We start from the raw sequence: 22,519 nt of genomic DNA, 5'->3' as shown, positions 1-22,519 counted from the left end.
TCAATATTATTCAGCTTTGGCATTCTTTGTTTAGTATCACCCATTTATCATGTATTAAGTATTTTAATAAATAATATAATAAATCTAATTCTGCTGACCTCAACTGGATAAATCTCAGGCTGAATAGATTGTATGATGAGGAAAAATAAAGTGAATCTAGGAGCATTCAAGACAAGTGAAACGTTAAATGCCTTCCCAATTAAATGACATAAACTGAATTAATGTAATAAGGTGATAGGTGACACACAAAGGATGCAGGAATTATGTCCTTTGTAATGTAATAACAAAACCTTTTTTCAGCCTGGTTCATGTTCAATTTTTTGCATAAGACCCTCTTCCTTGTTTTGCGCAACAAGACCTTGAGTTTCAATGGGAAAAAAAGCTATTTTTATTAAAGCTCTGCATTCAGAAAAATAAAAGTTCAAAAAAGAAATATTATTGCAATCTTAATTGTTAAATGTATTGACATTAAATACTACGGAAAACCAATAAGAAGGAAGTAAAAACTGATTTAAGTTCATATGCAAAATTCAGAGTAGAGGGAGAAGTAAACGATGGTCAATGAGACTTATGACATGATTTTACTGGTTTGTCATTTAGGTGAATGGAATTGATGTCACATCTTTACCATGCAATGAAGTCCTGACTTTACTGCAAAGCTCTCCTCCAGATCTGCACCTTGTGGTTGGCCGTGCCGACAGCGACCCACGTCCTTCAGTCAGGCCAGATGAGATTCCTGAAATTACTCTCACAAAGGGTGCCGATGGACAGCTAGGTGTGTAATAAATGCTGTATTTGCTATTTTGGGCAGGAATGACAGCATGAGATAATCATAAGCAAATGTGCTCTAGGATCAGTATGACCCAGACTGACCTTGACACCTTTATGCTCTTCATCATCACCCATGACCAAGGCATGAGAGCTTTTTTTTGGGGGAACACCTAAGAGGGAAGACTAATATCTCTTCTTAGACTAATGAAGGTAGCTGGAAAAACTATCTTAGCATTATCACCCCATTAACTGAAGCTTCTGGCAGATTTCCATTATCATATTTTAATGTTACTTATATATATAAGTTTTAGGTAGTTGGATAATAATGTCTATTAACTGCAGAGATGCATAAAGAGCTATTTGGAGGGAAAGAAAAAAATTGAAGAAAAGGTAAAGTTTAAGAAGGATAACCCACAGGTTGAGACTACAGCTTGCTATTCAAAAAATCTCCATTTGAATCCTTGTCTCACCACAGAAACAAGGCTTTATCTACGAACAATACAAACAATAAAAGAAATCCCCACAATGTGAGTATCTTGATATTTCTGTAGCCTGTTATGAGTACTGCACACAGATAAAACTGTAGACCCAGGAAACAGTATGGCTATATGTGCTCATGTACAGCATCCTGTTTCCAGGTAGGAACTAGTTAGTTCAGAGATTCCTTGAGTGTAGTTTGCACTGTGTAGGTCCCTCCTCAGCTGCTGTAGGCCTCCTTTCCCATGGCACCCTGAAGACTGCAAGGCATTTAAATGTGCAGGTAATGAGGGAGCTGCTGCTATGCAGCTCAGTGTCCTATTGCAATGACTATTGAACATCAGGGGAAATAAAGCACTAGGACAGCACTGAAACACAGAGATAGACACCACCATTTAAGTTTTTCCATACTTTTTTTTAACATCTAATGGCACTTCACTCTTTCAGTCCAGCTTATAAATCCCATTTTACTGGGGCAAGACTGTTATTTATAATGTCAGTGATTTCTTCAGCCTATCTTTCAGTGACTCACATTTATTCCACTTTCAGTCACTGACAGTGAAATTCAAAACACTCTGCCACAAAAGATGCTTTCTCTGCATTATTCTAGGCTTGAAGCTGACAGGAGGAGCTGGAAGCAAGTTACAAGGTATTTATGTGCTAGACATAGTGCCTGGCTCTCCTGCCAGTGTGGAAGGCAGTTTGCAGCCACGAGATCAGATTGTTTACATCTGTGGACTGTGCACTGAGGGCATTAGCCTGGATGATGCAGTGAGAGTGTGTGAAGCTGCCACCCAGAATGTTCAAATCAAAGCCACAAGGTAAATCTGAGCATACTTCATCCTAATGCTGAAGCAGGTTTCTAAATTTTACATCAACAAGTCAGACCACACAAAACCAAAAAATGCTTTATCTCAAAGGTCTGAATGTTGCAAGTAAGTAACATTCGTAAGACATCTTAACTCTTTGTAATTAAAACTAACATAGCAAGTACAAGTAGACTCATATCAGACAAATGAGAACTCTTCGAATTTCATCATCCAAAACCAAATGTGAAGCCTTTAACTGAGGCTGAGCACCATTTTCATATGTTTTGTTCTCTAGGGAAAATCTTTGTGTTTCCATCACTAGTGTGAACTTTCCCTTTATAATCCCAGATTCACACCTACAAGGAAGAAACTATTTCTGATCAGAAATTTTGAGATAATTCCAACAGCCAAAACATTTTAGAAATGTACTAAAATGCAGCATTTAACCTGCAGCATGACCAGAAAGTCTTTCCAGACCTGAACAATAATTGGCTGTAAAGGATTTTTCTCAGCAGTTCATGGCTGCACTTTTGATTCATTGTGTTCCACAGTCTGATATCACACCAGCTCAGGTCCTGGACTGATGCAGAAATAGCTTCCAAAGATCTCAGAGGAACAGTAAAATATTAACTCAAAGCATGTGAGTAACTGAGTTATGTAACCAGAGCCTGTGACAGAATGGCTGTCACAGCTATCTTAACATAGTTCAAACTTCTATTACTCTTTTATTAACTTGTGCTTATCTAACAGAAGAAGAAACTGCTGCCTCATTATACATCTTGCTGTACAACAAGTTAGTAGCAGCATCTCCTGATTGTCAGAATTTACAAACTAAGGAGCTAAACAGAAATAGGATAAAAGAACTTACAAAAGAGCATTCCCACTTTATACAGGGGGTAACCAAAGCTGAATTCAAAATGGACCAAAAAGCAGCTCTGTATTTAACATGCTTATTTTTTCCCCAACACATTTCAATAAAATGTTTCCCTACAGTCAAATATTTTCATATACTGATATCAATTCTCTTTAGAAAAGTACCACTAACAAAATTATAGAAGGACAACTACTATTTAGACAACTGAATTTCTAAAAATAATTTTCATATGTGCTTTACAAAGCATGCAGCTTAATGGCTCACATATTTCACTTTTTCTGCCCCCAGAAATGGCAATCCAGTGGTTCCTATAGAGCAGGAAAATAGTAAGTAAGGCTAATGTTTTTGGATTTTAGTTCAAAACTTGCTGATTTTGAAGAAAAGCATAAGGTATTGATTCATTGCATTTAAAACTTATTAACAAATTGTAACTCGCCATTCAGTATTTCTGTTATGGCCATTTTAAGAGTCTGAAGAAAATTTGGTAGCTGTTTAAAGAGAGAAATAAAATGTATAGTTCTCTGTAAAAAAGTAACTTATTACATATTCAGTTTCTTTTTTTTTAATTTGTTATTAAATAGGAATTTTATGTGGTCATATTTCAACATCTGTTTTGACTGAAACTATTCTATAAGAAGTTTTCCAGCACTTCTTGAGCCACTATTTAATATGAGCCCCTACTTCATAATCTAGACCACCTTTTTAAACTGTTATTAATGAAGAATTTAAAATCAGCAGGCAGCACTAATATCTGTTAGTTAATATAAAAGCATTCCTATAAGGGCATATATTTGATACTCTAACTGATACTAAAGTTCAGCCATCATCTGCACCACAAAGATTTGACCAGAATTGCTCCAGCAGCCTAAGGAGTCTGAGCGAGCACAGGCTGCACCTGCACCCTCAGGTGGAAGGAGAGGTATCACATCTAGGTCAGCACATACAAAGGGTGTTAGTTATGCAAGTAATACTTTCAAATGCACATTTGGCTGCAGCATTAAGTCAGACCTAACCCCAGTTTCATTTACCTGACTGGATATCTCAATTGTTTTTTCAGTTTTTTTTTAAATCATGCAAACATGACTTCAAAAAGTAACTCTGGACCACAATTATTCACATGCCTACACTCATCTGAATACTGGCATATGGTTACCTGAAGAACTTATTCCAAGTCAAGTTAGTGACAGATTTCCTTAGACATGTAGCCATGTGTCTGTTTCTATAAACTGAAGCAATTTTCTACAAGATATGGATAAAGTTATGTGTACTCTCAGTTAATACGATAGAACTAAAGCACAGCAAAGGTGTAGCCTGGTAGGACTTTGCTTACACAGCCTTGTGTGAGCTTTGCAGATTCCAAGATTTCTCAAGACACCTTCAAATAGGTAATGAGACCTGGTCCACCTCTGACAGAGTTATGAATGCTGTACTGGCACAGTTACCTGCCTCTCCTATAAAACAAGATGTGTAAGGTCCTGCACATGGTTCAGAGCAATCCCAAGCATAAACACAGGCTGGGCAGAGAATGGATTGAGAGCAGCCCTGAGAAGGACTTGAGGGTGTTGGTTGATGAAAAGCTAAATATGACTGAGCAATGTGCAATCACAGCCCAGAAATCATATCCTTGGCTGCACCAAGAGCAGTGTGGCCATCAGGTTGAGTGAGGGGATTCTGCCCCACTACTCTGTGAGACCCCACCTGGAGTCCTGCATGCAGCTCTGCAGTCCCCAGCATAAGAAGCACATGGACCTGTTGGAGCAATTTAAAGGGGAGGCCATGAAGATGGTCAGAGGGCTGGAGCACCTGAGCACAGCTCTCCTGTGAAGACAGGCTGGGAGAGTTGGAGTTATTCAGCCAGGACAAGAGATGGTGCTGGGGAGACCTTACAGCTCCTTCCAGTTCCTAAAGGGATACTGCAGAGAGACTTCTGACAAAGGCATGTAGTGATAAGACAAGGGGGAATGGCATCAAACTGAAAGAGGGCAGGTTTAGATTAGGGAGAAAATTAGGGAGAAATTCTTTACTGTGACAGTGGTGTGACACTGGATCAGGTTGCCCAGAGAAGTTGTGGACACCTCATCCTGGAAAATCTTCAGGTCCAGACTGGATGGGGCTTTGAGCAACCTGGTCTAATGAAAGGTGTCCCTGCTCATGGCAGAGGGTGGGAACCAGATGATCTTTAAGGTCCCTTTAAATCCAAACTGCTCTATGATTCCATGATTCTGCACTTTTATAAGCACTTTAAAAAACCTATACTAATTTTGTATTTGATGTTCCATTTGCTATCATCACTCATAGATTTATTGATAAATCTGTAATAATTTGTTATTAAGAAAGCAAGCCTTCATTTTTATAGGCTTAGTTACAAGAATGCATACTAAAATTGCAATTGATAAAGGTAGCTTTTTTTCAAACTACAGGACATTAATTATTTTCAATAATTCACACATTAAGAGTACTTTGTGGAAGACAGCTAAGATCAGAATATGATAAAGCAAAACCACAAAACTGGGGGGGCTGATAGAGGTGGGAGTGTTCCTTCATCTGCCTGATCATTGCCACATGTCTAGAGTGACTCAGTCTGGTCTCTGATTGTTGTTACAATTTTTAAAATAACAATGGCTAAGATGCAGTAGCTCTGCAATTCATGACTGAAATGTTTATATCTCTGTGCAAATTGGCAAACTTAATCATGCAGTGGTCTCACACTGCTTCATAAAGCATCAATATTGGATATTGATGCTTTGTTTAATAACCTAAGCACAGAGTTTACATTCCATGTGTACATGAAGTTTAGCAGGAGGCCTGTCAGAGCAAACATATGTGTTTGTTTTTAGGGTCACCAGCTGAAACAGAGAAAGCCAATATTTCTTTGTCAAATGAAAACCTGAACTCCCAGGAACAGCATCTGCTGCATCAACATGGTAAGAAACTTTGCATTTTCCAATTAGGGTTAGTAAAATTCTGTTCTTTGAAAGAAAAGTAAGTTTATAGGTGATAATGGCATCACCTGGGAAAGATTAACTCTTCATAAAAAATCCTGCCACCCTCAAAGTTTCAGAGAACATTTATACATTACTGCTCTCCATCTGGTGTCTCTGTAGCATGCAGCTCTTAAAGCTCATTTTGGAACCTGCTCACAGGGAGGTAAAAAGGTCACAGTGATTCACATTTCAGGAGTTTTAGGCCACATAAATCTGAGCAATTTATTTTGTATTTCACATATAAAATATAACATGTTTTATTATGTCTCTGAATGAGATTTTGAGTGTTATACTGTAGAGTATTTTACCAGGACAACTATCTAAAAATTGTTGTTGCTTTTTCACAGAGAAACATTTGGAGGAAACAAACTGTAATGCTCAGCAGAACACTCCTGATTCTCCAGAATGTAAAGTAAGTGACACTCTGAGGTGTGAGGCGGTTCATCAAGTGAAGTGAGCTATATGGAGAGAGGTTTTTTCAATAGCAGTATTTAAAGCATTTTCTTCCTCTCTTTGAAAACGTGAATATAATGCACTTGGAGAGTGTCCTGTAAGTGTTGCATTGTATTCAGCATTCACAGAGTAGAATGCACTGGGCACTTCCTGGGGACAGACTCTTCTGTCGCTGTCTTTCAATGCTTTGAAAGAAAGTAGCACAGGAAAAAGACACAGAATGTCACAGCATGGGATTCTGGGGAAAATATGGGCAATTGTGAAACATTTTCCACAACAGTCTTTGAAAACTGAGATTAATATGTTTCATTCTTCAATTTTCAGATAGACATTTGAAAATAGTGTAAAATTAGCCCAATCTTTGCAGTATTATGCAGCACTGATATAGACCAATATGGTTTGAATTTGGCAAGAGTAATGCACTTTTAAAGTTATTTATTATTTATTATGAATTCCTGAATACACAGGAATGTTGTTTATTTCCATGAATGTTGTTATTTCCATGCTCAGCATACAATGCTTGGAAGTTCTTACAAGCACCAACATCACTTCTGTTGGTGCAAAGACATGGAAAGTAACTTTAATTGAAATTATCCAAATTGGGACTGATATTTCATGTGAATAGATTAAATATTTTTCTCTTGATTTTGGTTTTTTTTTTTTTTTTTTTTAAAAAAGCTGTTTCTTGTTAAAATTAGACCTCCAACCTGGCAAAAAAATTGGAAGAATTTTCTCATTTTTGGTTATGTCATCACTATTACTGCTTCTTCTGCATGATTTAATCCATGATGGTTTATCTGTTCAACCTGCAAAAATAATTTACAAGGCTGATATTTGTGGCATTGGAACTAGTCATGCTGCAAGTCATAAACATTTCTAGCTTGCTGCTATTTCTGACATAGTACTTGACCCTAAAAAAGCAGTTGATTTTAAAAGCAAATGAAGTGCTAAAGTAAAAGAGATGAGAGTGTTGGGATTACAAGATCAAGATCTAAATTATAGAAAAATAAGAGAATAAACTATGTACTGCATTACTGTCATGCTGGAGGTAAGAATGCCTTATTTGTCAGTTAAGGTGATTTATTTGATATATTATAAAAGGATTACAGAAGTACACATTTCTTTGCTCTTAAGGGGTTATTTTCCCCAGCAGCAATTATTAAACATAGTATGAAAATAAGTATGTTCTATTTTTATTCTGATACATACATGCAGCTCTTATCTTGATTCCTAGAAGCTCTGTAGATCTATTCAAGAGTAGAGTAGGATATATCCCATAATCCACATCAGACAGTAAGGACTGTGGGAATAATGGCAATCTTGGGTAATAAAAATGCAAACAAAATACAGCCCTGAATAAATTCCACTTTTGACTGCATCCTTGTCTATTGTAGGACTTCATTATTAAGATTGAGCTGGAAAAAGCAGAAAATGGAAGTCTAGGATTTGCACTGGTAGGTGGAAAAAATGGCAGGGCTATCCTAATAAAAGCCATCAGCCCAGACAGCAGTGCAGATCTGGATGGGAGACTTCAAGTTGGTGACATCTTACTGAAGGTAATGTTTGCTCTCCATTGCTTTGGCTCACATTTTCTCTACTTTATAATGGGCATCTGTCCAATACAAAGTGGTGCAGGTTGGAAATCCGAGGCTGCTTTGCACAGTAACAGGAGGTGCTGTCCCTTGGCTCCTGGTGGTCAGAGGGGTTGTCCTGGGGCCCCTGTGGCTTCCCTGGAGTTCAGCCTCCTGTGGGACTGAGCCTCCCCAGAGCTGGACACCCCAGCAGAGGCAGACCCAGAATCACAGAGCAAGCAGCCAAGTGCACCTACTCCTGACTGTAACTGTGCCTGGTGAGGATTCCACACAAACTTCAGGGAAACCAGAGGTAAATGGCCAGGCAGGCAGGTCACAGCTAACCAGGAGCCTACTGGGAAGAACTTCTCACGTTAGGTATTATCAAGACAAACAAAAAACAGTGGAATTAGGGCTTTTGAGTGTTTATTTAAAATCTTACTATCCTAGCCACTCTGCCACCTTTTAATATAAATAATCCTTTTTGTTCCACCAGATTATGTTTTCTTCTCCCCCCATGAGTTTCAAAATTGTTTGATTTTCTGGCTTTCATTTACTTCCATCTCTCTTTCATCGTCTCAATGAAGAATGGGGGAAAGCCCACTTACTATCTCAGACTATAATTCTGTGGTGTCCTGCTGGCAATCATGGTGTAAAGATAAAGAGGAGAAGGATCAAGTGAGTTAGGAGAGAATGAGAATTCTCTCCCACAAATGGGAGAAAATAATGACACATGAAGTTCAAAGAAGTTATATGAAGATTTCCCAGGGCTAGGGCTTTGTGTTACAGGAATCTGGAAATACACATCATTGTATTTTTCAGGTGAATGAGACCTTTGTGTCTGGTCTGCCACGCCAAACAGTTACGGATCTGCTGCGCAAGGCACAAGGCACTGTTCAACTCACTGTCTGTCGAAGCCTGGCTTTGCACTGGGCTTATTCAGGCAACCAGAGCAAAAGAGCTTCCACTCCAAACACAAAAGCAGAGCCTGGTAAGCAGCCACATCCACTCATCATATGACAGAAGTGGGATTATGTGTTGCCTGAATTCAACTTTGGTCTTAGCGAAACAAGTCAATTTTACAGTCAGTCCTGTCTCATAGCTGTAGGTACAAACACGTTCTTCACCCTAATTTGCAGCTCTGGCTAAACTGCTCAAGACATAGGACCACAGGGAAGGATTGCCCAAGTGTGTTTTTTAAATCTAGGAACAAAGCTGTAAGATCCTCAAAGATGCTTTAACTCAGTTAAAATTTTTAAGTCATGAATGTTGGTCTGATTTTACCCCATTTTATGCAACTCATTGATGAAATCACAGCCTGGTTTTGGCTCAGTTGCTAAAATACTTCTCCCACAAACTTCACATCCCATCACTCCTACTTATCTTCTAGAAGCACTACACCTCCTGTTCTGTCTGGCAGACAGATCCCCTCTCTTCTGTGGTGTTCATGCTCAAACCCAGAAGCCTCTGCTCCCAGGTCTATTGTTATTCATTTGAGAGCACACCCATCTTGCAAAGGGCAGTACTTACAGGCATGACTAACTCTATGGAAGAACTTTGTGCTCTATGCTCTGCTCTACTGAATACTCAAAAATTAATTACTAATTAAAGCTGGGAATGGAAGCAAGGATATAAAACTACCAATAGATTACATAGTTATAGTCCTCAACTTTCTATTTCTTTGAATACTGAAACATTTCCTATAATGTGGAGAAACCTAAGTGGGAAGGATATAGAATTCCTCCTTCTGGCCTGCTGGTTATTGAAGGCTTTGTTTCAAGTATTCATGGTCAGGACACTGCCATTGCCATTTTTTTCTTACATGACATCAATGAATTACATAATTTCTGGGAAGTTTAAACTGAAAAACACAATGGTATTATAGAAGTACTGGCAGCAAAGTTAATTTATGGTATTTTTCCCTTAGCATTGTGAAGGAATGAGCTGGGTTAGGGAGAGCAGATTTAAATTGTTTCATGGTTTTTTATAGCTGCTGTTGATACAGGGCTTTACTTCAGTGTATCTTCTGGCAGTCTGAATTATGCTGGCTTCTTTGGTGGTGACATATGGCATTTGTGCTCTATTAACCCTCCCAGGCATTCACAAGAGGGAGATTCCATGCAGTTTAAGACACTGTATCTCAGTGTCCCATCTGAGGTCAAAGTCCTTTGGTCTAAGCAGCAGAGAAGAAATGGACCAATATTTTCATGTATTTGATTTTTTTTGTTTGCTTTCTGGTATTCAGCAAGTGGTGGGGAATGCCTGCAAGCTCAGCCTGTTTTCAGTTTCAAGCAAGAAGGCTCCAATCAAATGTGCAAAAAGGTAAAAATCAGAGAAGTTTTTAGAAGTTATCAGGCAATGTACTCCTGTTTGTTTACATGAGTTTGCTGCAATGTGGGCAAGAACCACACCTTCTTAATGGAAAAAATGTTTCATGTGAGGGAAGTGTGCTGCCATGACTGGAGCTGCTGACATTTGAGTGAGTCAGTATTCCACTGAGACAAGAGCATATGATAAGTAGAATACATATGCTAAAAGGGTGGAGGGAAGAAAGGCTGCATATGCAAGTCTTGTTCTGATTCTTTATAATACTGAAATGAATAATTTATTAATTTTACCATCCTTTTAGTATTTCTAAACCATGTACATTAAAAGATTTCTATCCAGCTATCTCCCCTACTATTCAAAATTCAAATGCATCTAAATTTCTTCAAACATGGCTATGATTTTGAATTTTAGTAAGTCCTGCAAGACATTCCACATTAAATTTCAGAGCATCTATTATTTATAAATTTAAAACTGTAAAACTCCTTAGTAAGTGCAAGAAAATTAGGTCTTCTTATCCTCCAGAAAACAAATGAAAAACCCAAACCCCGATTCAAGTAATGTAATTGAACCAGAAAAAGAAAAATGGTAATTTGAACTAAAATTTAAATAATTGTTTATCAAGTGTTACAGCTGAGAAGAAGCTACTTTCATATACTAATAGCAGATATCCTGCATTATTATTTAAATGCAGGACCTAGTTATTACTCTTTAGGATGGATAAACAGCCACCTGTACCATTGCTTCTATTGCATATGGAGGATCATCAAGGGTCTGCCTTCTCTATTAGTTGAGTGCTTCTTCAGCAGAGCAGCTGCACCCTGCTCCTACCATTGGCATTGTTGTGTCTAAGATAAAAAAGGAAATTATTACCAACAGTTCCATCTCAGATGCTGGTGCTTCCTGCTGCCAAGAATTGGGAGATGAAGAATGTGACTCATGATTCCTGTGATTGCATTTTCTTTCTCAGATCAGAGAGGATATAACAAACCTTTCAAAGTCAGTCATGCATGCTGAGATGTAGAGGTGTCTCTAGACTGTATTGTTCTATTGCTCAGAAACTTATAAATGATAAGGCTTTTTACTCCAACTAGTTACTGCAATACACACTTTTGTCTGAAAGTGGAAACTATTTTATTTTCCCTTTCCTTCTTAAGCAAAGGACACATTTCTGTCAGAAATAAGAGTGTTGATGAAAGTAACTACATTCTTGATGTTTCTGTGTACTGATTTTTCACAGCTTTTTCTTATTTGAAACATGCAGGATGCAGAAAGAACAGACAAATCTCCTCTGCAAGGTCAGCTGGCTGGACAAGACTATAAGGACCTCATCGGTACCGTTTCAGACAGGTAAGTCTTTCAAATGAAGTAAAACTATTAAAATAAATAGTATGGATAAATTATTTGTATATTTCCAGCTCTGTCCTAGTGTGGTATGAAAGCGACAGAACACGGGTCTGTTGGAATGCAGCTCCACCTTGAGGAAGAGCTGCTGAACAGCTTCCACACAAGTACTAAGACAAGAGAATTGAAGCTTACAGGTGTAACGGCTAACAATTGAAAAATATCCTACATGAAAATGGTTCCTAGCTGTGAGAAACCTTACTTCCAGTCATTTTTGAGCTGCTTTTTATTCAGAGTATGTTCTAACCTCTGAAAAAACCAACCACAATCACATACCGAAAATAGTTCTTTTCAGTAGCTATATTTGTAAACAATAATCCAGATAAAATGCTACTACAACTCCTTGAACTTATGATCTTCAGAGTTCTGACTAATTCTTGTAAATAGTTGCTCAATAAAGTTAAAAGTAAGCACAAATAGATTAAACACAAAATCTTTTATGGTTCAGATTATCAAAGCTTCTGCTACTTCAACTGACATTGTTTTGCAGGTCACAGAAATGTGCAGAATGTGAAAGCTGCAGAAAAGAAAATCAACAGTGTGAATCAGGCAGCTGGAACAATGAAGATGATGTTATGCCCCAGAGGATTCCTGTTCTACCTAGAAGTAATCATGCAAAAACTTCTCTTGTTTCTTCAACAGTATAGCCCAGCATCTCCATATATCTACATTGACAACAACACTAGTCCCTTGTACACAAGCTAAGAATTTGCTCTTTCAGTCTAAAGGACCAGAGCACTCAAGACCCAGTTTTTACTACTGATGCATAGATAGGCCATCCAAACTTTTGTAACTCTCAAAGGAGACATACATCATGAGGTCTCTCCTCTCTTCCTTACTGTTCCCATACAACTTCGCAAAATAAGTAAATAAACACTTAAAAATGCAGAACAAAGGGTCAAATTGTCTCTCAAGACTTTTTCCCCAGAATCACTGAATTTCACCCCCCATGACAATTTCATTAAAATCTCTAGAACTGATGTGCTTAAGCATGTACTGAAGCACTTTCACAACTCAGGTGCCAAAGCCCCTCTGACACCCAGAAGAGTTTACAAGAAGAATCTGCCTAATTGTTCCTTTATGAAAATTAAGCTCCTTCTGCTCCAAATGAGAATAATTTGTGAAAGAATCATATTGAGGATGCTGTAGTATCTCAGAGATTCTGTGAAATTCAGATTTCTCTCTCTCTCCTTGCTTCTTCTCACCTGGTGGAAGCAATGAGTTGCTGATGGCTCTCATTAGAAGTAAACCACAGGTAACTCCCTCACACTACCAAGCTTTGCTGGCCAACAAACAGAAAATCACAAACAATCTATCCTCTACTAGCTGCTCAGAGTTTGGGTTTTTTTAATTCCCCTTGATCTGGAAGAAGAGGTGTATGGGAAATAGTATGCTCTGTGTGGAGTGGGGATCTGCCTTCACTGGCACCCTCAACTCAATAATAGGAGCCTCTTCGAGGGTTAGAGACTGGAATGCAGACAGAAAATATCTTAAAAGCTCAGGCAAAGAAGGGGCAAGTTGTAGCCCAGACACAAACATAGCAAGCACAACTCTATTGTAACAGAAATTAATTCAGAGTAGTGATGGTACCTTACAGGAAGAGAGCAGAACATTGCTTCTTGTCTTCATCCTGCAACAAACCCCTGGAACACATCATCAGCTTTTCTTTGAGACAGCTGGTATGTTATCCTCTGCAGACAGTAGCCTATGACTAAAAAACCCAAATTCCATAATTCCTCTGCCTCAAACCATTATTTTTTACATAACAAGCTACTGCTTTTACTCAACACGGGAACAAAAGTTATTCTATCACTCCGGTAGAGTAGTGATATTTCTGAAGATGCACTGTTTATCCCTTTTCCTAATCTGTCAAGTACTGGACCAGAACACACATTTCAGAATGAGCAAAGTAGTAAAACTGAATCCTGACTTAGGTGCATCAAAGATAGTTCATATATTGCTCTTGAAGGGCAGTATGAGTTAAGATGAGAAGAAAAATATATTTGCTTACTTTAGGAAGGAAGAATTTGCCGTGATTATTCCTAGCAGTGGAGTGTGGCAATACTAATTGGCATGGAAGTGTTGGAAATGTGAAAACAATTCTCTGTAAAGATGTGGCCAGTCTCCCATACCAGTATAAACTAGCATTAAAGTCTCCAATTCTGCTAGAATAGTTAATTTAGAACAGACTGTATTTAGAAACTGTGTGAGGAAATAACTTGCAGTAGTTGGATCTCCTTCCAAATAACATGAAATGTGGTGCTGGTTGTATCCATGATGTTGACTTATTCTTCTTTCTGCTGTGAACATAAGTTGAAAATATTTTCTTCCATTTTCTCATATTTCTCTTCCACAATATAAGCAGCAAAATATATATACATACTGCAGCTCCCTAGTTTTTAAAGCCAAGATTCTGCACTATGAACAATAATAATTAAAAACTTCTTGCTTTTTTGTTATTGTGTTTTGAGGTTTTGTTTGCTTTTTTTTTTTTTTTTTTTTTTTGTTGATACATAGACAGAACCTTTGCTTCTGGAGATGAACTGACTCAGTTAATTAACTTGAAACCATCACAGAGTGGAGTAGATCCAAGGACTGGCATAACAGGTCTTATTCAAGGACTTCAGCTGCAGATTGAGAATCAAGAGGTGCTAAAGGAGTTTATGGTAAACTTTGATCACTTCTTAAGAGTTAAGAGTTCAGCAAAGCTAAGAAAGTGGCTTTCCATACAGTGCATACTGTATGGGAGTTCAGTTTGTATATCTTTACTGCATCCTTTTTCTCTGACAATTATTCCTGCCAAAATGGGGTTTCTGCTCTGCTGTTTGGGTGGTAGTACAGTGTTTGCATCTCTCTTTCCATGCATATCAGTCTTACTACGTTCGCTGTTCAAAGATGCTGCCCATGTAGAAGGAAATAAAAAATGTAACATTCACAATGTAGATTAGGAATCACTTTTTCCTAGAGTGACTTCTTCTTATTACCCCCTCAGCTCTGCTGAACATCTACCTAAGAACTATCCTAGGGGCTGCACCTAAGCAAGAAATCCCTGCTGCTAAGGATTCACTGAAGTAGAAACAGTTGAAAGGAAAATGTTCCACTCAATGGAACACCCCAGTTATCCATGGAACTCATTGTAACAAGATGCTGTTATGATCAGGAACTTTGTAATGAAATTACCAAGAAAAAGTAATGTACCTCCACAGAAAATGAAATCACATAATTACATCTGATTGCATATAAATCATGAAAAAAACGTAAAATTAGGAAGGCTTGTAAAATCTCTTGTTTCAGAACATAAACAGAGTATGAAGTTATCATCAAATTCCCAAAGAACAGATTATTTCATAATTCTTCAAGATAGTACCAGATTTTCCTTTAAAGGACATGCTCATTACCAGTGCAATGGATTGCTGCCACTTTTCCATAGTAATTGCAATGTTATCAGTTTCTTTCACTTGCCTTTATATCTCTGACTTTCTGGGTACAAAATCCCACAGGCTCAAGTGTGTAGGATTTGCTGACATTCCCTAAAGGCTCAAGGGCATGTATTAATTTTCATTCATTACATTCCATTACTGATGTAGGTGTAGCTTACTATGAGCTCAGTCCCACATCTGCACAGAAAACGTAAAGATCTAATAAGTAAAGTGCTGGTTACCAAAGGCAGTGGATATTTTATCTGAGTAAAATCCATAGGAACTGATGCAAGTGTTCAAGAACTGTCATATGTATTTCAGTTCTTATATAGTGGCAGAATGTGATGATTGAGCATTGTGCAACACACAGAAAATAGGTAGAAGAATAACAAAAACATCGAGGTAACACAAAAATGTAATGAAATGAACTTGCACATTCCTGCTTCTGACTACCCTTCATTCAATTCCCCAAAATTTGCTGTGAAGTTCTTAATGACTGTATTATTTGCACTTAATATCATTGGTGCTTTCCCTATATTTATCACTTACTCCATCACTGAAAAGTATTGAGTCATTTTTGCACTGTTCATAGTGCAATAGTTAGTGCTTGTGTTATCAATCATAAATGCTGACATTTGGCCAACACAGTATTGCAAACATCTATAATACAGCAATATACAAAAGGGACTTGTAATGATGGGATCTGAGGATGAGGGTTGGAAATATCACTTGAAAATGCAGAAATATTGTGCAGGGAAGAGAAAATACAAAGCAAATTGAATTTTTGCCTAGAAGTTTAGAGAATGATGTACTGATTCTCTTCTGTAAGAAGTCTATTTTCCAGCCTTGGGTTATATACAGCAGTAAAGTTTGTTCACACTGACACTGTAAAAGCTGTCTGTTGAGGATGTGAACAATATAGATTGACTATTTCTTTTTGATCTAGGCTTTAGAACATGTGAAGCCAATAGATGACTGCAGAACTGGCAAAGCACCAGAAAACCAGAATAAAAACAGATACCGAGATATCCTTCCATGTAAGTATGCACAGAAATGAGAATACACATTTGGTGAACAAAGTCATCAGAGGAACACAAAAAAATTTTCTGGACCCTTGATGTCTTCCTAGACTGCAGCAACAGGACAACACATGCAAAAATGTGTAGCATCTCTATATTCAGTGATGCAGTGTGTATATTCTTAGAGGTTCTTCTCGTTTATAACACCAATATCCAGTGACAACATTCCTATGCAATACATGAGAAGCAGCACTGGGTACTTACTCTATGTTGGAACACTGGCAAACAATTCTATAGGAAGCTTTTTAGAAGGCTTTTCACAGTGTTACACAAGTACCTCAGGAGAAACCAAGCTGCAATGAACCATACAATTTATCTGTGAGAATTCCTACTTTCACTGGTTAATATTAGTGCTGCTAGTCAACTGTGTTCTAAAATCCAGAGGGATACTTTTCTGGAGAGACTGAGGTTTCCTATGTCCTGAGTGCTGGAGAGGGTAGGACTCTTGTTCCAGATCCACAGCTGAAATAGCATCTTTCTGTTTCTGTACAGATGATAAGACACGAGTTCCTCTGGGGGAAAAGAATGGCTACATTAATGCAAGCTACATTAGAATGAATGTTGGAGAAGAGGAACACTTTTATATTATAACCCAAGGGCCTCTTCCATCCACTATGGCTGATTTCTGGCAAATGGTCTGGGAGAGTGAATCAGATGTGATTGCCATGATGACAAAAGAAGTGGAGCTAGGGCAAGTCAAATGCCATCGATACTGGCCTGAATCTCCCTATAACTCTAAAGAACTGGCTAATTTCTATCTCAGGCTACACAATTACCAGACTCTGGAATACTTCATAATTAGAAAAATAGAAATTATCAACAAGCAGGTAAGTTGATTTAATACTTTCATATATGATGAAACTGATTACACAGTTTATGTGAGTAGATACAAGTAGTATTGTCTGCTTCTTCTATAATATATGCCTAGTATTTTTTGGGGATGTAAAAATCTGAATAACAGGCATGAAATTAAGATTAATGAGGTGCTTTCTTCTTGCTCATTGCATAAGCAATGGATATAATATTACATACGTTTGGACAAGAACTTCCAAAAATGAGACCTCTAATAGTCACAGAACTGGTTTGTTCAGTGTTTTGCAGAATTGTTTACTGTTCTCATCAAATCACATCTCCACCAGAGTGGATTCATATTTGGTAATGGTGATTGAATGGAAAGAGGGGGAGAAGGCGGCTTTCATCCTAGAATTTAGGACAAATGATACTTTTTTTGTTCATGAAAAGACACAAACACACATGAAACTACAAATCTAGCAGCAACTTTTAGAAACCTAACAAATACAGGATCCAGGTGGAAGAACACAGAAAACAGGGCACGTATACGTCCATCATTCTTGCCTCAATATTAAGTAAAGCTTTGCAAAAATTTCTGCAGGACATATTTAGTGGCATAATTAAAACATCTGTGCCAGACTAAACTTGGTGCCTTTTCCATCAAGATAACAATTTGAGGAAATGCACCTTATGTCACTGAGTGTGAAGCATTGCAAAGCATTTGATAGGAGTCTTCCTGAAAGACTCTTAAAATGGCAAGATGGAACACCATATGTGATTGTTTCAATGAACGTGCTAAGTTTGCTATGTTTGTACTGAATCAGTAGCAAACTACTACAGAAAGCCACAGGTCTACTTCAGCAGAAATCCATATTTACATTCAAATTCTTCTGATGGTAAAAATCCAGGTAGTTAGCATTCCGATTTTAACGTGGCTTTGTGGACTGGCAACAAGAAGCGTTGACCCAGGAAAATTTAATTAATATTACCAATAAATGACATAACTACATTCTTTCAAGGCAACTGAATAACTTCAGCGTCTCATCAAAGTCACATGAAGTAAATTTCCTAGGCCTGTGTTCCTGAGTGCGTTTCTTGAAATCTAAAGAAACATTAATAGAGTCAAGTATGAAAAGCTAAAGAACTGTAGAGTAAATAAACAATTTTAAGAATGAGGCTGTGGGAAAATTTTTAGTGGAATTCCTTGAAAATTGGTTTTGGGACTGATAATTCTTAACCTTTCTGGTCTCTCTCTTCCAGACAGAAGAAAAGCGCATTATAAGTCATTTGCAATTTACCACTTGGCCAGACCACAATACTTCCAAACTGGCTGAGCAGCTCGTAAAATTTATTTGTTACATGAGAAAAGCTCACAGGAGAGGACCTATTATTGCTCACTGCAGCACTGGCATTGGAAGAAGTGGAGTTTTGCTGTGTGTTGAAATTCTTCTCAGCCATATAGAAAAAGATTTATGTGTAAGTATCAAACAGGTCATTGTTAAGTATTACAAACTTGGTATGGATGTCAGTGGCATGGTGGGAACATCTTAGAACAGAATAAATCCTCTAAGAATTCACCCAAACAAAACGGAATAAACCCAGCTTTCATTGTTTTAAACAACAAAGATCGTAACTACAAATATACTGTTTCTAAAAGAGCTGTCACAGCTTCCCCATCTGAATATGCTTAAATCTTTCTTTCTAACTTGCACGTCAACCAAAGTAAAAACAATTCTCTTCTGACAGTTCAACATCAAGCAGATAGTGAGAGATTTGCGAGATCAGCGTTTTGGAATGATCCAAACTAAGGTAAGTTCTAAATATGCAACTAGATCATTATGTTTTTTAAAAAGCCTCAATCTGTGGTACAGGTCCATATGCTATGATAAAGCTAGGGCTTAAAATAGCAATTTAGTGCTCTCATTTGAGGAAAATAAGAGCCCTCTAGGCAAGGGGTGTCTAGTTTTAAATATGAAAGTCTGTCCCTTACTGATTAAGTGAAATAAAAGTAAAACAGCAATATAAGACAAATACAACACAGCCCCCTTTCTTTTTCTAAAGCAAGAAGAAAAGCAAGTATCACAGAAACAGGGATTTACTATAAACCCTACCCTGCAAAATTATACCCTTTAGTTCAATTCTTGCTATTGATGAGTTATCATCACCAAATAAACCCTTCTATCCTGAGCTAAACCCACTCCTGAAAAGATTTTTCACACAGAAAAAAGAAAAGATGCTGCTAACTCACCTTAGAGAAAACAGCTGGCGAGAATAAAAACAAGAGAAGACTAAAGTTCTTCCTATAGGCAAATATTTTAGCACAGGCTTTGATAGATTTTTCTTCAGGGTAACGATTGAGCATGGGACTAAAATTAAGCAATATATAACCTTCACTGTCCTACATGAGAGTTGAGTACATGCTTAAACTACAGAGTTCCTGTACTTTTACCAGAACAAAAAGAATAAGGATTCTCTGAAATATGTACGTTTTGCATCCATATGACATAGATGGGATATTTTAAACATATAACATTTAAACATGTAACTTCAGCTAGTCCATCCTTCTTTGTCTAGAATTTATGTTGAATGTAAGCAGGTGTTTCACACTGGTGTCTCCACACACAGGATGAGTATTTATTCTGTTATGAAGTTGTGCTGGAAGTCCTTCAGATCCTGCGAGCAATGGATTCCTACTGAGTATGATTCCTACAATATGACTCCTCCTGTTGCTATTCCACTGGACTCCAGGGACTGCTCAGCAACTACTTTAAAGAGATGTCATGCCAGCACAGACAAGTGTTATATTATATGCTTTTTTTAGATTACAAAGTAATTTAAAAACCTTGCTTAACGTGTCCTGCACAAGTCATTTATTTCTTGGCTCAAAGTATGAAGAAACAGCCAGCCAGCACTGCAACACTGATGTGTCAAACTGCTATGGACAATTTTTGCATTCTGTGTAATAACATATTCATTGTTAGGAATATGTGTTGGGACTGTAGCAAGGATGTAGCAGCCTTTGGAATTAGCTTTACTATCCAGAGGGCAAACTATCAAGATCTAGGATTCTGTTGGTGTTAGGGGAAGATTAGTTGTCCCTCATCTATTGTTGTGCACTGTTTGCTTCTGGACTGCAAATCAGTGTTTACCCCACCAGTTATGCTTTTGCATGGAAGGACTCGGTTTGGTGACCTTTGGTGGCTTGAACAATGTAAAACCATTTCCAGCCCATGAGTTTATACCACTATCACCAGACATCTTAAATCAAGAAATTGACATAAAAAATAGGATGCCTTTAAATCCTGGTCCTCTTCAAAGGAAGAGCATTCTAATATTAAAAATAAAAATAAAAAAATAATTGGATGGGATATTAATTTTTTCCAGCAAGATGAACAGGTGTAGATAGCATCAATATTTTCATTCTACATCCATAGAAAAAGAAATGCAATACTAAGCCCAGTGAAACAACTGTGTGTGCGTTGTGGTACACACAAACATTTCATCTTTCCCTAATCCTTTACATTGATTAACTATCTTCTCATTCTTACCTAGGATCTGAAATATGGGATGTCCTGCTGGTTTCAGTTGGGGCTGAATCAGATCTTTAAATTAAAGAACTCTCTGTACAGTTTATATTTCTTGTAAAAAGTGTTTCTGTTTGTGTGGGTGGATTTGAACAGAGATCTGCTGTTCAAGGTGTAAGATTGTATTTTTTTTCCATTTGTTGTACTTCTAAGTCCTTATCTAGAAGGTGACATATGGAAGTGATTAGATATGCATTAGAATATATGCATTATTAGATATTTTTACAAGGAATGCATATTATTAGATATGCATTCCTTGTAAACATAGGAAACTGAAACAATCTAACTAAATTGTATATATTTTTAAAACTTGGTTTCTGCAAAAGAGAAAAGATTAGGAGGCATTGGGTATAAAACTGCAGCTGAAGCAAGAAAATAAAATAACTATTTATTTTATTACCTATTACAAATTAGAGGTTTATAATTCAGAAAGAGTGGGGTATTAAATAAAAATTTAAAGTATGGCTTTTAGAAAAAGCCACTGTAATACAATTATAATTAAGGACAAGGCCCATTTTTTCTTTCTGCTCTCCAATAGTCTGAAGGCAGTCTCCAATATAGAAATGCAATTAATTATGTGAGCCAGATGCTAATTTCAAACTTATTAATAAAGTTCCAGAGCAATGCTAAATAAATCCAGGAATAACCCTGGATTTATATTGATATAAACATATAAAGAACTCAATGTTTTGTCTTAAATTCATTGAATTTGGTCCTTCCTCAGAGCATTACTCTCCATGTATTCTGCATTTATTATCTTTATGTTGCATACAAAGGTCTGTTCATACAATTTTGTCAAATATCAACAGCCAATTTTTTTCTCATAACTTTTTTACCTTCATTTGGTATTTGGCCTTTCACTTTAATTACTTCACATGTACTAGGCAATCAATGCATTACACTGTAATGAATACACAATTCATCTTTTGTACCACAATAATTTAATAAGCTTCCTAGTAAAAATATTCCTGTATTTTACGCAAAGGTGGTTTTTTTCTGCAGCTTAGAACAAGTATTCTGGACTTAGAAGACAATCCTCAAAGATCATTATTTGTACATCATCTTTGCAGCTGTTTGACAGATGTGCTTGCTGTTTGACACAAGTTTTTCCTGTTTTACAGAGGTATTAAAAAGATTTATTAAAACAATCTGCTTAACTTCAATTTCTTTTTATAAAAAAGCAGCTGCAATACCTAACTATTAACCAATTCGAGCTCTAGGGAAAATATTTTATTCATGAGGGCTTGTCTGTAAACTTCCTCCAAAGGCAGATTTTGTGATGATGTATAGTGGAATATGGCCACATCCAGCAGCTGATAAGCATTTCCCCCACACACAGCACAACTGAGTGTCCCATCTCTGTGTTCTTTATTCATGCACAACTCCCTGGAGATCCAGGCTCACTGATATGCATTCATTTGGAACAAAAGATAACCCACTCTTTACAGAGCTCACACTAGTTGACAAGTCAGGATACACTGAAAAGAAAGGAAAATCTCCTGTCTCATTTCATTCATAGGTAAGTGAGGCAGTGGTTGGTGATTTGTCCAAGGTTTATAGAGTTTTGGAAAACTTGGGAACTAAACACAGAGGATAAAATCTCTCATTCTTTGCCTACACACAAAGCTATCTTTCCTCAGTCAGACAAGAGGATCATACTGCTCTGGATGATTTCTGATGAGATATTATTTAGCACATAAAGTGCTCTGACTGGAATTTGCACACACTAATATGCAAGAGATGTGTTATGGCAGAGAACCTCAGTCTGTGCCAATGGTCACCCTTCTTACTTCAGAGAAGTGGTATTGAGATCACCCTTTGTGCTCTAACACCGGGTTGCCAATCAGGACAAACTGCAGTGCAAATGTGAACAAAAAGAGCACGTTTTTTGAAGACAGTGCCTACCATAACAAGCACACCAAAGAAATAAACATATGCTAGTCCTCAGATTCATACTGTAGCACAAAACCTTGTCAG

At 37.4% G+C, this 22,519-nt stretch overlaps 2 protein-coding genes across 3 annotated transcripts in view; one reads left to right on the top strand and one right to left on the bottom strand.

Annotated features, from left to right (window-relative positions):
* Positions 1-22,519, bottom strand: part of MAPK8 (mitogen-activated protein kinase 8) — a 231,195-nt gene that overhangs the window by 93,365 nt on the left and 115,311 nt on the right. The window lies entirely within an intron of this gene.
* PTPN20 (protein tyrosine phosphatase non-receptor type 20) lies at positions 1,865-21,690 on the top strand. 2 transcript variants are annotated; one of them, XM_071439055.1, is made up of 15 exons: positions 1,865-2,069; positions 3,220-3,257; positions 5,769-5,855; positions 6,263-6,327; positions 7,763-7,924; positions 8,762-8,930; positions 10,185-10,261; positions 11,529-11,614; positions 12,159-12,274; positions 14,186-14,334; positions 16,034-16,124; positions 16,659-16,993; positions 18,219-18,434; positions 18,705-18,767; positions 19,584-21,690. In XM_071439055.1, the coding sequence occupies exons 7-15, from the start codon at positions 10,250-10,252 to the stop codon at positions 19,653-19,655; spliced, it is 1,140 nt and encodes a 379-aa protein (XP_071295156.1). In that variant the 5' UTR covers positions 1,865-2,069; positions 3,220-3,257; positions 5,769-5,855; positions 6,263-6,327; positions 7,763-7,924; positions 8,762-8,930; positions 10,185-10,249; the 3' UTR covers positions 19,656-21,690. The 2 variants fall into 2 exon arrangements, with proteins under 2 accessions (XP_071295156.1, XP_071295155.1); XM_071439054.1 differs by lacking the exons at positions 1,865-2,069; positions 3,220-3,257 and having other exon boundaries at positions 5,705-5,855.

Source organism: Agelaius tricolor, unplaced genomic scaffold (assembly GCF_023055355.1).
Source record: "Agelaius tricolor isolate 1412-34295 unplaced genomic scaffold, bAgeTri1.0.p SCAF_13, whole genome shotgun sequence".
In the NCBI taxonomy this organism is placed as follows: domain Eukaryota; kingdom Metazoa; phylum Chordata; class Aves; order Passeriformes; family Icteridae; genus Agelaius; species Agelaius tricolor.
The sequence above is the reverse complement of the archived record's forward strand: the minus strand, read 5'-3'. Positions and strand labels throughout refer to the sequence as shown.

Coding starts and splice junctions, on each gene's coding strand:
- PTPN20 (XM_071439054.1), top strand. CDS start 5,753: ATGTGTTTGTTTTTAGGGTCACCAGCTGAAACAGAGAAAGCCAATATT. Junction 6,328..7,762: donor CTGATTCTCCAGAATGTAAA/GTAAGTGACACT, acceptor TGTCTATTGTAG/GACTTCATTATTAAGATTGA. Junction 11,615..12,158: donor ATCGGTACCGTTTCAGACAG/GTAAGTCTTTCA, acceptor ATTGTTTTGCAG/GTCACAGAAATGTGCAGAAT.